Source organism: Cydia pomonella, chromosome 20 (assembly GCF_033807575.1).
Source record: "Cydia pomonella isolate Wapato2018A chromosome 20, ilCydPomo1, whole genome shotgun sequence".
Taxonomy (NCBI): Eukaryota; Metazoa; Arthropoda; class Insecta; order Lepidoptera; family Tortricidae; genus Cydia; species Cydia pomonella.
In genome coordinates this window covers 9,032,363-9,046,692 of record NC_084722.1, presented here as the reverse complement: position 1 = coordinate 9,046,692, position 14,330 = coordinate 9,032,363, and the positions used below count along the sequence as shown (strand labels likewise).

At 37.5% G+C, this 14,330-nt stretch overlaps 1 protein-coding gene across 1 annotated transcript in view; it reads right to left on the bottom strand.

The window, feature by feature from the left end:
- The window catches only part of LOC133529194 (nardilysin-like), a 35,751-nt gene that overhangs the window by 15,794 nt on the left and 5,627 nt on the right, over positions 1 to 14,330 (bottom strand). Inside the window, exons 3-8 of the mRNA XM_061866850.1 lie at positions 9,963 to 10,103; positions 9,422 to 9,590; positions 9,038 to 9,243; positions 2,519 to 2,689; positions 751 to 872; positions 53 to 173 (exon numbers count right to left, since the gene is read on the bottom strand). Of these exons, the coding sequence (XP_061722834.1) occupies positions 53 to 173; positions 751 to 872; positions 2,519 to 2,689; positions 9,038 to 9,243; positions 9,422 to 9,590; positions 9,963 to 10,103 (930 nt within the window). The remainder of the gene's footprint in view (positions 1 to 52; positions 174 to 750; positions 873 to 2,518; positions 2,690 to 9,037; positions 9,244 to 9,421; positions 9,591 to 9,962; positions 10,104 to 14,330) is intronic.

Here is a 14,330-nt window from a genome sequence, read left to right as displayed (position 1 = left end):
TGCTTGCTTTTCATACGGTAATATAAATAAGTGTCAATCGTCTCTTAGTTACCTCGTCGATGTGGTCCAGCCCGTCTTTAGTGAGCACGATCTGCGTGGAGAACAGGCTGTACATGGAGGTGTAGTCGATGCCGCTCTCCGAGTTGCCCGTGTAGATGCCCAGCGCCCACACCCTGTACGAAATAACCATATTATCCACATCGACGAATAATCGATTTAGATTTATTATTGTATGTTCTAGATGTTTGTTTGAAAATGTCTTCAATATTGTTGATCCTATTGTCATTAAAATCAGGAACACAGTTCAAGTTGCCCGTGTAGATGCCCAGCGCCCACACCCTGTACGAAATCACCATATCATCCACATCGACAAATAATCGATGGAGATTTCTTATTTGTATGTTCCAGATGTTTGTTAGAAAATATCTTCAATATTGTTGATCCTATTGTCATTAAAATCAGGAACATAGTTGAGATACATACTATTTTTAAATCTAACATGAGGAATGTCGGTCTTGAGACCTAATGAGACAGGGAGATCATAAGGAATATTTGTATTGTTTGCCTGAAAATATGTTTTGAGTGAAATATCTAATAAACGGTCTGAACACTTCTAAAGTAATTTTTCTGGTATTATTTCCTTGAAAATTAAATATGGTAGATTATACGGGAGTACGCTTAAGTGTTTTTATGCGGACGACGATGTCAACAATAAAGTAGCGTAATTAATAATCGAGCTAGCCAACTCACTTTTTCCTAAGATAGGACAGAAGACTGCCCTTGCCCTCGTGCCCCAACAAATAAGAGATGTACTGGTGAGGCTTCGACTCGTATTCGGAGATCAGGGACCGCATGCTCCATGTTAGGTGAACCTGCAAAAAACGTTGCATTAAAGCGCACGTGTGAGCTCCAATCAGACACTTGGTGGTATGGTGGTGGTGGTATGGTTAAAGCTGATCAGGTTTTTCGCACTGTGCATAATTTAGGCATATAGTTTAGTTTGTGCACCTTTCGTGCGCTGCATTGTTAAATGTATAATGGAAAGATTGACCCACCAAAAGTCACCCACAGTGATATAGTAAATGTGATACAGTTCGCCATTTGTACATTTTTCTTTATTTGTGTAATAAAGTTTAAATAAATAAATAAATTACATCTTGCATAAGCAATCTAGTGAATAGAATAGAATTTGTTTTAATCATAAACACACAAACAGTAATAGACAGACATAAAAGTGAACACAGTGAGAGTAAAGTGTCACGAAACGGCCTCATCTCAGCATGTTGCTGGCGACTTCCAGCGCTGATCTTCCGATGTGACCATCGAGGGCGAAATAATAGTACATCATATTTCTATAAATTTAAATATTTCTAAAATAATAATAGTAATTCTGTTTTATTCCATTTGTGTTTTGGCTCATGTAATAGTCATATTCATATAATTTATATCCCGTATTGTAAGCTGTGTGACGTGTGTTTGCCAATAAAATAAAATAAAGGAAATACCTGATGTATGTCCTGTCATTACTGGGAACAAGGGTAAGTTTAGCTAACTCCTCGACATTAAACACCTCGTACAGATCTATAGGAATTACAATTCGAGATATACGCCGAGGAGGATATAATAATTTCCAAAGCGTTTAACCCAGAAAACTGTCCTCATCAATTTTAGTGTCAGTGGGTTACTTTGTCAATAACAATCGAATTGTATTGTAATATAATATCCTGTGAATGAGCACACGATCAGAAAAATTGTGAAATACTAAATGATCGATTACGATTTCGTATCGAGCTGTTATTTACCAATTTACCTACTGACAACCGATGATAAGGCTTTCGCGTGTGCAGCCCCACCAATCGGTATTGGATATGGTCACATTACTATAGGGCGGCAAGGACTGACAGGTGAGCATCGCGGCAATGGCGGCGTCAAAATGGAGTTTCCCAAGTTATGTCTGTTTTTATTGTATTAAATCCTTTATTTGATGACGATATGTTATAGTATAGCCAGCAAACGAACAGATGAGCCTCCTGATGGTGATGAGAAGCGGTCATCGTCGATCATGGACATAAGCAACATCGATTCGACGACCGGTCTGGCCTAGTGGGTAGTGACCCCGCCTATGAAGCCGATGGTCCCGGGTTCAAATCCTGGTAAGGGCATTTATTTGTGTGATGAACAGTTATTTGTTCCTGAGTCATGAGTTTTTTCTATGTATTTAAGTATTTATAACCCTAAATACCCGCATCTTGAAGAATCCCATGTCGTAGCGCAAAGGAGGCAACTCATTCTACATTCTGCACGCTCTAGGAAGAAACGAGTATTAAGTTTAACACTACGTAACTATTGTAACAATACTAACAATGAAGTCTAATGATTCGAAGGTGGTTTTAGGAACTGTGTAATAAATCAAAGTAACAAAATTGAGTTTAGGCTTGTTATAATTGTCATAAGGAATACTAGACGCCGCCGACGTTTTCTCTGGACCCAAAAAAAATTGCATTCTATCTCAACTCACCTCAGTAGTATCGCTGACGGGTTTGACGTAGTAGATGCTCCGGAACTCAGGCGTGACGAGGTCTGGTCGGAACATGTAATCGGTAAAGTCGTCGCCTGGCAGCTTGTTCGAGTGGATTTGGCCGAACGTGTTCACGACGTATTTTTCTAAAGTTTCTAAATCCATTCGAGCCTGAAAAAAAAAAACAAACCTCTTAATAAATAAAATAGTTTATAAATACTACACATCAACCGCACTTTACAGATAATTAATACTTTAGACCCCACTGGCAAGCAGTACTATACTTAAGGCGCGGTGTATAGTAAAATGCGCTATTTTTAAATCGATATTTACAGGCTTGTACAAGGATTTCATCGATTATTTTCTAGTATGTATAACTTCAGTCTTTGAACTAGCCGTATGCTTGTCAGAAACACGATGGCTCATCTTTTTCTCGATAGATTATTGCTTTGAAAATATGCTTATAACTGTATTTATTTCGATATTTTAGAAGTACTATGACGAATATCAATATGAAATTTACTTCATTCGATAGCTTTTAAGTAACTCTAACATTTAGCTTGTCAATTTATCGATGCGTTAAATTTTTCATTCATAATTATGAATTCAACATTTTGTCTACTAAACGTTACCCTGCGCGGCAATACCGTCAGTACGCCAGTACGCCCGTGACCACTGTCAGCGTCGGACCTGTGCTAGTTTAGCGGACGTTACATAAAATGGATAATCACACTATAAATACACAAATATGTCATACACACAATGTTTTCATCACACTTACGAAGAAAAAACTAAAGTTTAAGCTACTTGATTCTAAAATACGGTGACATTTCAGACATCCGTCCGTCATATTATCTTTTTTGTCAATTTTTACACACGCACCGTCCGGTATTCAGCCACGATTAACCAAAGGGTGAAATGGTGCCTTGCACCCGAGTTAAACACTCTACTTTTCATTTTTAATACGAGGAAAGTAAAATATATATGCATTTAAAAAAAACACGGCTAAGCGTAAACTTCAGTAAGGGTACTTTTAATTATAAGTTTAGGTAATATATAATTATTAATGGAATGGGGAGTTAATTATCAGAATGGAAATGGTACATCAAATCCATTTAAAACCAAAATTTGAAATGCTTATCGTAAAATATATTGCTTCTTGCAAGCGTACTAAGAACGTACAGTGCTCTAGAGCAGTAACTTATCTGCACTCTTTTGAGAACAACAAAGACCCACTTTCAGAGCATGAGGAATGAAAAAATATTTTAAATTGCTATTACAATGATAATCAAATTGAATTTCTTAAACGTAAACAAATAAAATTAATCCGCTTGTTTAATTTATATGTCATTGTATTGGAACACCTTCAATTTAAAACATACAGAATGTAGGAGATATACTGGATTTAAATATGTGGGAGTGCTTAGTGAAAGGTACCATTTCACGACTTTTAGTTTCCGAGTTAAAATCTTAATTTTATTTAATCAAAATCAAGCATTAATAAAATAATGACAAATTCATATCCGCAACGCAGGCTTCGTCAGGAGGGTACAACCATAAATCAGCAACAGGCGTCGTCATTGCACACAAACAATAAAGCTATCCGCAACAGGCTTCGTCATGTTCAATACACAATCATTTCATTTGAAAAGGACCACCCCGAATCGCATCTGATCCAAAAGTTCCCATTACGCTAGCAGCGTTGCCACGTTGTATAGCCAATGAAATCCCTTGCACCAGATACGACCCGGAGCGTGGATCACAGCCCCTATCCCTAAGTCGGCGACCAAGTTCTTTTACAAAAGCCTTAGCCTCTGTTCCCCAGGGTCCCGCAGTCTCCACTGCAATTGGCACAAAATCGTAGATTGGTTCCAGGGCACTGTACTTAGCGTGCTTGAGTTTGGCCGCATATTCAGCAGCTGCCCCAGCAGATCTAAGCGTTAGGCTAAGGTGAGACGGTGCAAACGTGCTGACACACGTGGCGTCCCACAAGAAGCACTGGCCCTTTTGCCATGGAACCAATGTAAGTCCGTCCGGCCTTTTGCCATCAGTGCGAGACAATCCTGGAGGCTCCAACACACACGGAATGTTGGCTGATACTAGAGCCCGGCGAATCGCATCATTTATTGCGTGATGCCTTAGTCCATGGTGGCCATCCTCCTCGACCATGACGCCACAGACACACCGGTGCGGCTCGCAGACTTTACAACCTAAACGCAAGGCAACCGCTATCCTCAGAGAGTCATTATCGAGCAAGGTGCCTAGCTGAGGGGAAGGTAATGCCTGGAGCCATGCTCCCGATTCGGGCCTAGTTGCGGCCTTGAGACGCGCTAAGTTCGACCCAGCCGTGCTGCCCAGCAAAGTTGCGAAAATATCTTTACACAAGATATCATCCCATGCTCTCAGGGAACTGAGGTTATCAGGACGCTCATCAGTTTGACAAATCGTGGACCACCTAGAAAAAGCCTCAGCTACTAAAGGTATTTGGGTATTGTCGCCATTATAGGACAAAATACGAGCAACAAGCCCCAAAGTCCCATGAGCTGAAGCAAGGAATGCCACCACACCCTGTATGTTTGCATGTTTCCGAGTTACATGCGTTTTTGTGGATGCGTAATAGTTTTGTGTTATATAGCCTGTTCCGTTAAGTCTTTTTACAAGAACTAATGCTGATTTTGGTTGGTATTACTGGCTTATTAACTCTCATATTTTAATGTATCATGGAATACATATAAGACTTCATTTACATTTATCGATTATTTGATTTTGTAAGGTGAGCAGGAGTGATATTTACCCTTCAAGTCCCATACAAAATTTTCGCAAGTTCGGATATATTTGTACCTCTCGCCAATATTTTTATTTGACTAGTTAATTATTCTGTAAATTCGAGAATGATACTAAATTCCATTTATGATAATACTAAACATAAAACCCTCTGTAAAAGTTTGGTAAAGTTATATGGGTTTGAATACTTTTATACCATGCTATTTCTATTTTGTATGAAAACTGGTGACATTTTATTTCTTTTATCTAGTATAATTTTCGATGACATTCTGCCGCCAATTTCAGGTCTCAGCAATGATTTTACCTTCTTCTTTGAAACCTTGGACCTTGTTGTCTTTGTGATGTGCTTTTACTATTTTTCCTGCACATTTCAAAATATTAGTGGAAAATCGTTCGAAAGTTTCGCAAAAGATATTTTCTTCATTTTTGTATTAGGGAGCGTATGTGTAATATGTATGTATTAAAATGGTTTACTTTGAAATTAATCACTAGTCAAGGCCTATAACATATCCCTTCAAATGGCGGCAGCGAAAACGTGAAAAGGAGTCAAGTGGCGGGAGGTGTTCAGCGCGGCTTTAGAGAATATTACAAATTCAACTATTTAAGCTTATCTATGTATAAAATTATATATTGAAGCGTATATCGTTAGAATAAGCAGTCGGTCCCTCAATGCTGAGGATCGTGACATCACGTCCTTCTGTTGTCCTTGTTGTTGTTAAATTATTGTAATTTTTATGCATTTCGCCACATGCACCTAACTAATCAAACCTAGCAACAGTGACAGTTTTCCAGTTTCCTTATTAAAAATGAGTACCTACCACCACAAAACAAAGTTATGATTGGAGGTAATTGTTAATTAATTTTCTACGTAGGGCTTAAAATTCAAAGGTTAAGTCATAAAAAGTTCCCGTGAAGAAACGGATTTTTTTAACCACGTATTTCTGAAGTCATAAGAAGAATTTTATGTACAAATATATGTCAATTCCGCCAAAAAAAAAAATTTTTTACTTTTTGTATGTTTTTAAACGTAATAAGTTCATGTTCTTGGAACATTTATGGATTAATATAAATTGGTACTTTTTTTTCGTAAAAATTAGTCTAATCAAAGGGTACCTTGTCACTTTGATATCTGCCAAGAAGGTAGTCTAGACTAGGTCCCAAAGTGGCGACATAGCCATCAAAAAGACGTAATGCACTGAAACACAATTATTTTTTTTAAATTGGTATTAACTCTGAAACTAGGCGAATTAAAAAAGTTTATATGACATTTTTGTCTCTAAATACGATCCGGAATATACTGTTAAAATCTTTCCGTTTCGTCGCGGGCACCGTGTACTTACAAAATAACCTCTTTAAAAATCAAGATAGAACTGGACCTAGGCATTTGCTCCTGGATGAACAGTCCTTAGCAACCAAGCGTTACCAAACGTGTGTATGTATGTTTTCCTTGTCTAACTTGCTAGCTACTTTTGGGCGCTAGAAGAGCGTAAATATACTTCAAAGCCTTCAATTTTGCAACTAAATATGGCAACACCTTACTAACCACCCTTTGTTGGCCGACAGCTTACTGGCTATCGCATCGACCCGTGAGTGGTCGTCCACCACTTGAAGGCATAAATAACATAGTTAAAGATAAAATAATTTTGTTCATCGGAAAGTTTTGTATATTAATTTAATAATACTATTTTATATTAATTTTGTATATTATTTTAAGTATATTAATTAACTTTACAGAACAGGTCTTAATTGTACTTCTTTCCAAAGGAAAATAATACTCATTGAGACAATCCTAATAACCTCAAACGCAATTAGGTTGCGATACTTGCAATATTTTGACACTGAGATCCTATGGCCACCTCCTCTCTCATGCATCAGATCAGCTCGATAGTACCATAATATTTCATTGTCACCCTACTTACATATGTATACAGATTTTCAACTTCATCTGAAACCTCAGTGGGTCAAATATACTTGTAATATTTAATTAGAGACAGAGTAATAGACAACAGACTGCTTCTGTATTAGACATTAATTAAAGTCAGTGAATTATACTCATTACTATATAACTTCGAAGTAGAAGTGTATTTTTTACCATTATAAACTTTAAATAATAAATAACAATAGCAGTTTTCTCGACTTTTGCATTTAAAATTTATAATCGTCGTCAATTCAAAAAATAATAAAGAAGTAGTTGTTACCGTTAGAGTCATGGTTCTTTTTTGAGAAGATAGCAAATTTTATCTACTTTTTGGAGCTACATATGCTTATGCATACCTTGTGCTTATGTTTTGAGTTATCTCAATACCTGCAAAAAAATGATACCTTTTTACGTTCACTTCCACAAATTACTTACCTTTGCTAGTATCCTTCCTTCTTTCACTACTTGCCCCAAATTGACTTCTATTGCATTTTTAAGGTCAATTAAGTTTTGAATAGGTATCTATATATGTATATGATTTAAAGCAGACAGTTGTAACTTAAATTTTGTCTGAATTAGTAAGTAATATTATTTCGTCACAAAACGATTTGGTATAATTTTACTAGGTTCTCAATTTGCCGTGGTATACTCTCTAATTTTTAATTTCATTGAGTATAAATCATAATCAATATAAATTTCCGGAAAAGATCCCAGAACTAACAAACCAGAATACGGATGGCGTCAGAATAAGGACGTAGGCGTGCTGCGGGCGCGGCGCGCGGGGCGCCCGCCTGCCTGCTTTACCACTTCGTCTGCTTCACCCCCTCAAAAACCTAAAATCCGACTATAAGAGCGCCTTAAAAGTATAGTTATTACATAATACGTCCTAAGCAGAATACAAGATACGATAAAATTGTTGAAAACTCTCACTCCATCCACATTTCAAGAAAGTTCGATTTAAAAGTATATACCTACCTAGTGAAATCACATCACATCTCATTGATAAAAACGCGTTTCGACCTAAAACGTAAACTTAACCTAATTATTAAATCGTAAATTAATCATTTATCGATTTAAGAAAGGCGTAGTACTATTTGGACACCTACTATCGAATTTATGTCACTCGGTCGATCTTCGAATCGATTCAATACCAATGGTTAAATCGATATAGTGATTAACGCATTTAATTTAGTATTTGTATGGCAGGTGTTCATAACAAAATGTCGAACACTGATCTGATAACCTCTATTTAATAGGATCTATGACTCGATCCTAAATCTACTTTCTTCGCATTTCTATAATAAACAATGGTTCTACAACCTATTTACTTCGAATTTTATATTAATTTAGGTAAGTTAACAAGATATATTAATGAATTGGTGTTTAACGTAACATACTTGTGTACTATACAACTTTGGGAATAAATTAAATGTTTTGATTTGTGTTTTTAAGTCGTCACACTACTATACATACATATATAAATTATAAATCAATTAAGCTCTCCAGCGATGAAGGCTTCAGAACTACAACGCGCGTTTTATATGTGTAAGAGATTTTTTTAATATAAAAACACTAGTCATCTGTAGGGAAGTTCGTGTTTCACCGCTCAAGCTTCTCGAGATTCGTCGATTTGAGCTTCAGTTACCTGCACGGCGAGCATTATTCTGTGCGCGTTATAGTGGCGCTTCCTGAATTCATGGGCAGTTTTGTGTAGGTGGTCATCCGCGATCCGCGACCATATCCTTTAGGCTGCTGCAGCAAAGCTAGTGTGTAACCAGTTAAGCCTGTCCCGATCCCACGTTTAGAGATTCAGTTACCTGCACGGCAAGCGTCATCCTGTGCGCGCTATAGTGTCGTTTCCTGAAGTCGTGTGCAGCTTTGTGTAGGTGGTCGTCCTCGACCATGTCCTTCAGGCTCTTAAGGTTGCCCCACGTGAATGTCCGCGCGGGGTGTCCTTCAGGGAACAGGCTGGACAGCAGCTGATCTTTGCGGTTGGAGTCCGATGGCGCGGCGATAGCAAACTCTGTAAACGTGGACTTAAAATTTGGAAGGAGAATATTCTAAAGACTAAACAAGAGCCTAAACTTCGATCATGCTAAGTTTGCACCGAATTCATAGCATATTTGACGAAGCATTTGGCATGAAAACTTGGCGTGGTTGGAGTCTTATTTTATTTTAATATAAAAATAAAGAAAACTCACCTGACTGTATTGCCTCTCGTTCCCTCTGCATAGCCTCCTTCATCATGAGGGGGCTCACGAAGAACTGGCTGAACATATCCATTGCGTGTGGGAGGTGCTTCTCTTGGATCTCGAAATAGAACGTCGTCACCTCGCAATCCGTTGAGGCGTTGTCTGAACCTCCTTTTTTCTGTAGACAATGGCCCAAATTAAAAGTTTGTTGACTCTATTCCCTTCAGCTCGATTTTTTGCGAAGGTCACCATTTATTTTCCCGGTCGTAGGACCGCTATGTGAGAATAGGCAGCAAATCCATACATACTATATACCTACCTACGGATAGCACTCAAGTTAGCTATTATTCCCAAGATAGAGGAAGCTCAAGTTAACTGTTCGAAAGCATCTTTAGAACAGTGATAAGCACACTACTTTTACGAGCAACTTGACATGACCCAAACCGAACGTCTATCACCAATGATCTACTTGACATGTTTGATCTCGGATCGTTACACGACCGTTTAATCAGAGAGACTAGACGTTCCTTGTTTTGGATATTACATTCACCTTGATGAAAGCGTCAAACTCGTTTTCCTTGGGGTACTTCTCGCTGCCCATGAACACCATGTGCTCGACGAAATGCGCCAGCCCCTGTATGTCGGGCGGGTCGCTATAGCTGCCCACGCCCACGCAGAGCGCACATGCCGCCTGAAACAATTGGATATTTATAGATCTTACTAAAATTACTCTAGTAAAGGACACTTTGCGCACAAATACTTTGGAAGGGAAATGAGCCCAGTGAACCCACGCTTGTCTCCCACACCAGGTGCTAGCCCAGGTGTCTGGCCACAGCGCACATTCTTCCCCTCCCTCCCGTGTTCGAATTCCGCTTTCGTGTTCGAATTGTAATTGGTGAATTGTAAACATAGGCTTCTAACGTGTCGCGTCATTCTAAAGCATGTAAGTATCGTAAGTAGGCTTAACTTGATAAGCCTAAGCCAATTCTAAAACTCAAGCAACATAGTAAGACTTTAAAAGGTTATAAACTGCGTCAGCTTAAGCCTTAAAACCTTAAAAATTTACTCCGACGAGGTTTTACTCATGAAATTTAATTAAATACTGTCATATGTCACATTTTATGATCGCGTTATTTGCGCAATAATTGGATGAAGGAGACGTCACTTTCTATAGCTACGCGTTATCTTGTTACTGTCAAATATTTTTTTTATACGGTTTGACCGATTATATGACAGTTTTCTCTGGAATAGCCAATTTATTTCACCGTACTAAAGTATGAGTATTTTGTTAGCAAAAACAATATGAATACATAATATACGTAGGTATCGTTGTATGACCTTTAACAGGTCTGATGATTATTTATAGTCATTTAGGGCCGTATACATTAAGCAAATCTGCCAACAGACCATACTAGTTTTTATGTCATTTTTTACCTGTTTTGTGGGTGGGTCGTAAGAGGCACCTCTACAGTTTTTACAATATTAATAACTTTACATAAACTGGTGATTATGCGAACGATTTAAAGTTGATAATTTCAGGTATTGTCGGAATATAATAGCAAATCCTGTAACCGAGAGAATGTCACGCAACAGCGTTGGAACCCAAATATTGCGTAAGTAAACAGTAACGTAACGCGAGCCAATTGTAAGACCAACTGTGCTACTACCGAGGTACGCAGTGTAGACAGCAGCTTACAAATTTTTACTGAATTTTTACGGTGTACGGCGTCGGTGACTATGTACGACGGTACATAGTCACCGACGCCGACGGGTCGAGTATACATTTGTGCCATACCCATATGCCACTTAAGTACATTCATTTGCAGGAGAGCGAAACGAAACAAAAAATATATTTTTCGAAGTTTTATATTTAGGAATTATTTAACTTATTTATCATTTGGGCAGATATGTTCACTATTAATACATACAAATATTTTGAAAATAGTGGTAATCATGAAATAAAAGCATATTCATTATAGTCATATACCTATTATCCGTTTTTGATCAGTAAATGTTAAAAGTACAATGTATGATATAACACAAAATGTTGGATGTCACAACTTTTGTGATAATTTTCTGTTAACAGAGTGTAAATTATTCTCGTAAAATGCGGAAATGGCACAGCATTCTTGAAAAATGTTTTTTTATTTTTATTTTATCGATTAGTGTCAATTATAGCATATTTTTGTTGCTTTAGGGATCATTAAAAAACGATTTTGCTCAAAAATGGATATGGCACAAACGTATTCTAAGCCGACGATGCATGTAATCCAGTTGACAATACAATCATTCAGTATTGACCTGATCTGATGATGAGGCGAGCACGCAAACAGCGAAACTGTTAGCAAGTTTTAGGCGTATATACGCCTTAAAGAGTTCGACTCACATTTATTGAAACTACATGTGTGGCTAAACAAGAGTTATGAAAATAAATGGCAGATGTAACGAGGAAGATTTTTTTAAAGTACTATATTATACTCTGTTAATCTCACATCTGAGGATGCCGAAGACCGGGCAAAGTGGAGAAGATTAAGTAGGAAAGCGGACCCTGGCGCTAGGCCGGGAAAACGCTAGGTTGAAGAAAACTATATTATACTCTGTTTAGTCATCCGTGTCTGTGGCAATGTTGGTCAACTGACGTTTTTGTCAGAACATTTGTTTCGGAAACGATTCATTTCCCAACCCATATTTCTTCCTGAAACCGTTTAAAGTTTCGCACTTAAAACGAAAACCTACGATGTTCTTGCTCCTGACGCCAAGTACATATACGTCTATGTGTCGGTACAAACAGCAACACTGTTAACTGTCCATCGGTAGACCTTATGCCTTTTGTAATACGAGTAAGGTCCACCGATGGACAGTTAACAGTGTGGGCGATGGTACCTACAGCTATGCCGGTCGTCAACAAGGCATTAAACTGAAGAAAAAAAAACTTACTGATTATGAAATTAACACTTGTTCGTAAATTCTTGTTAACCGCCCTTAATATACAATGTACTATTACTGTTATGCAAACATTTTCTTTCAGTGTATATGCAAAAAAATGCATACTAGGAATCATCTTAATCGGTAACTGCCAATATTTTTTCCTAAAAAGGTCGGTAGTCCCATTTATTGTGAATATGTTCCATTTTCCAGTGGTATCAAAAATATACCTAATCTAAAGTATTTTGCCTTCTATCAATGAATAGTTACAAAATATTGCGATAAGTAGCGTTTCCATTGCCGCTATTGTACGCTTACGTGATTCAATCACGAGCTGTTATCAACGGAACGTGTGTAACCCTGACCTGAACCAGGTATCGATTTCTAGGCTTTCTAGACATGGGGATATCTGGAAAGTTTACGATTTCATTTTAACTGCCTTAATAAAGAAGTCAAGGCAGGTTAATTATCGTTTTAGTGTTATTTTTCTATGATACATCGACGTTGCTACACGCTTTCACTTAGCTTCTCACTAGCTTAGCTTATATATTATGCTGTCGTAACAGACATTATTTACCATACGTGTTAAATTTACATAGGAGTTTACTTGCATTCAAAACCACTGCCTTTCTCGCCATTTCAAATAAAAACTACTAGAATAGTTAGACTTAGTAAAACCGGAATATCCAACAATGAACTGAAATAATGATACGTTACGCTACGCAAGGCTGGACACAATAACACTGCAATTTCACGACACATCCACTATTTAGTATTTACCAGTTATTTCCATTTTTTAGCGTTTAAAGAAGCGACTGACAAACTTAGTAACCAAGAACTAAGCTATTTTTCGTATCCTAGGTACTGAGTTAATTAGCCAATATCCCATTAAGCTCATTCTAATTTTGGGCAACTTGTGTATTAAAATAACAGAATCGAATTTTACTATCTGATAAATAAAAGCACTCATTTACCTTTTGAACGCCACGCAGACGGCGATAGGAAGGAAAATGAGGACTACGTTTGTATAGAGAAACGGTCGTTGCCTTTTCTCTTGGCTGAAAAATTTCGCTTCCAGTCAACGCAACGTCAGAACCAATATTTTACGGTTATGAATTGACCCTTATATATATATGATGATAAGGCTATAAGTTGAACCGTATGGCTTCATATATAAGGGTCAATTTATAACTGTCAAATAGCATTCTAACGTTAAGCCTACTATAATGATTGATAATTCGAAACTCGTAATTTTTTCGTAACAAACAATCTGACATGTGATAATATATGTCTAACATCTAATGGTGACAAGTTGCATATCGTCTTCGCAACTGGAGCAATCATAGCTTACTTATTTGGTAGGAATAAATGTTACTCATATAATCTAAAATACTTTTTATTAATCCTCCACAATATTCACTTGGAATATCTTGAAATTGACTCCGGGCAATTTAAAAAGGGTAAAAGTTATATTCGAACCAGTGCATAGAACTAGGTACAGTGGGTAAATTTGACCAACTTTAACAACGTATTCCTAACGGCGTTATTTTTTTGTATACTGTGCCCTAGGTCGTGCTTCGCTGCGGTAGTAACAATAGACAACTGACAGCCACTGGCGTATGGGAACCAATTGAATAGGATGAGTCAGACATAAGGATTTTAAACTTGAAACGGGAAGAATATCTCGTAAACTAAGCAATTTTGTGACTACACTCTAAATAAAGCATTGAAATCTATGGCTAAAGTTTGTCGGGTTACTTCCTCCTACTGTGTGTAATGTAAAAGTTTAAACTCTAATTACCCTATGACAACCTGCAACCTACGGCGATAGTCTTAGAGCTCATACCGTATCGAGAGTTAGGCCATGAAAGATATCCTTGCAGCGCTTTATACATATTCTCTTCAAGAATGCCTTTAGAACGCGTTTGGACCGACGCACCTGTCGAGACGCATAGAATTAATGTAATACTATAATACCTACAGAAACCTATTT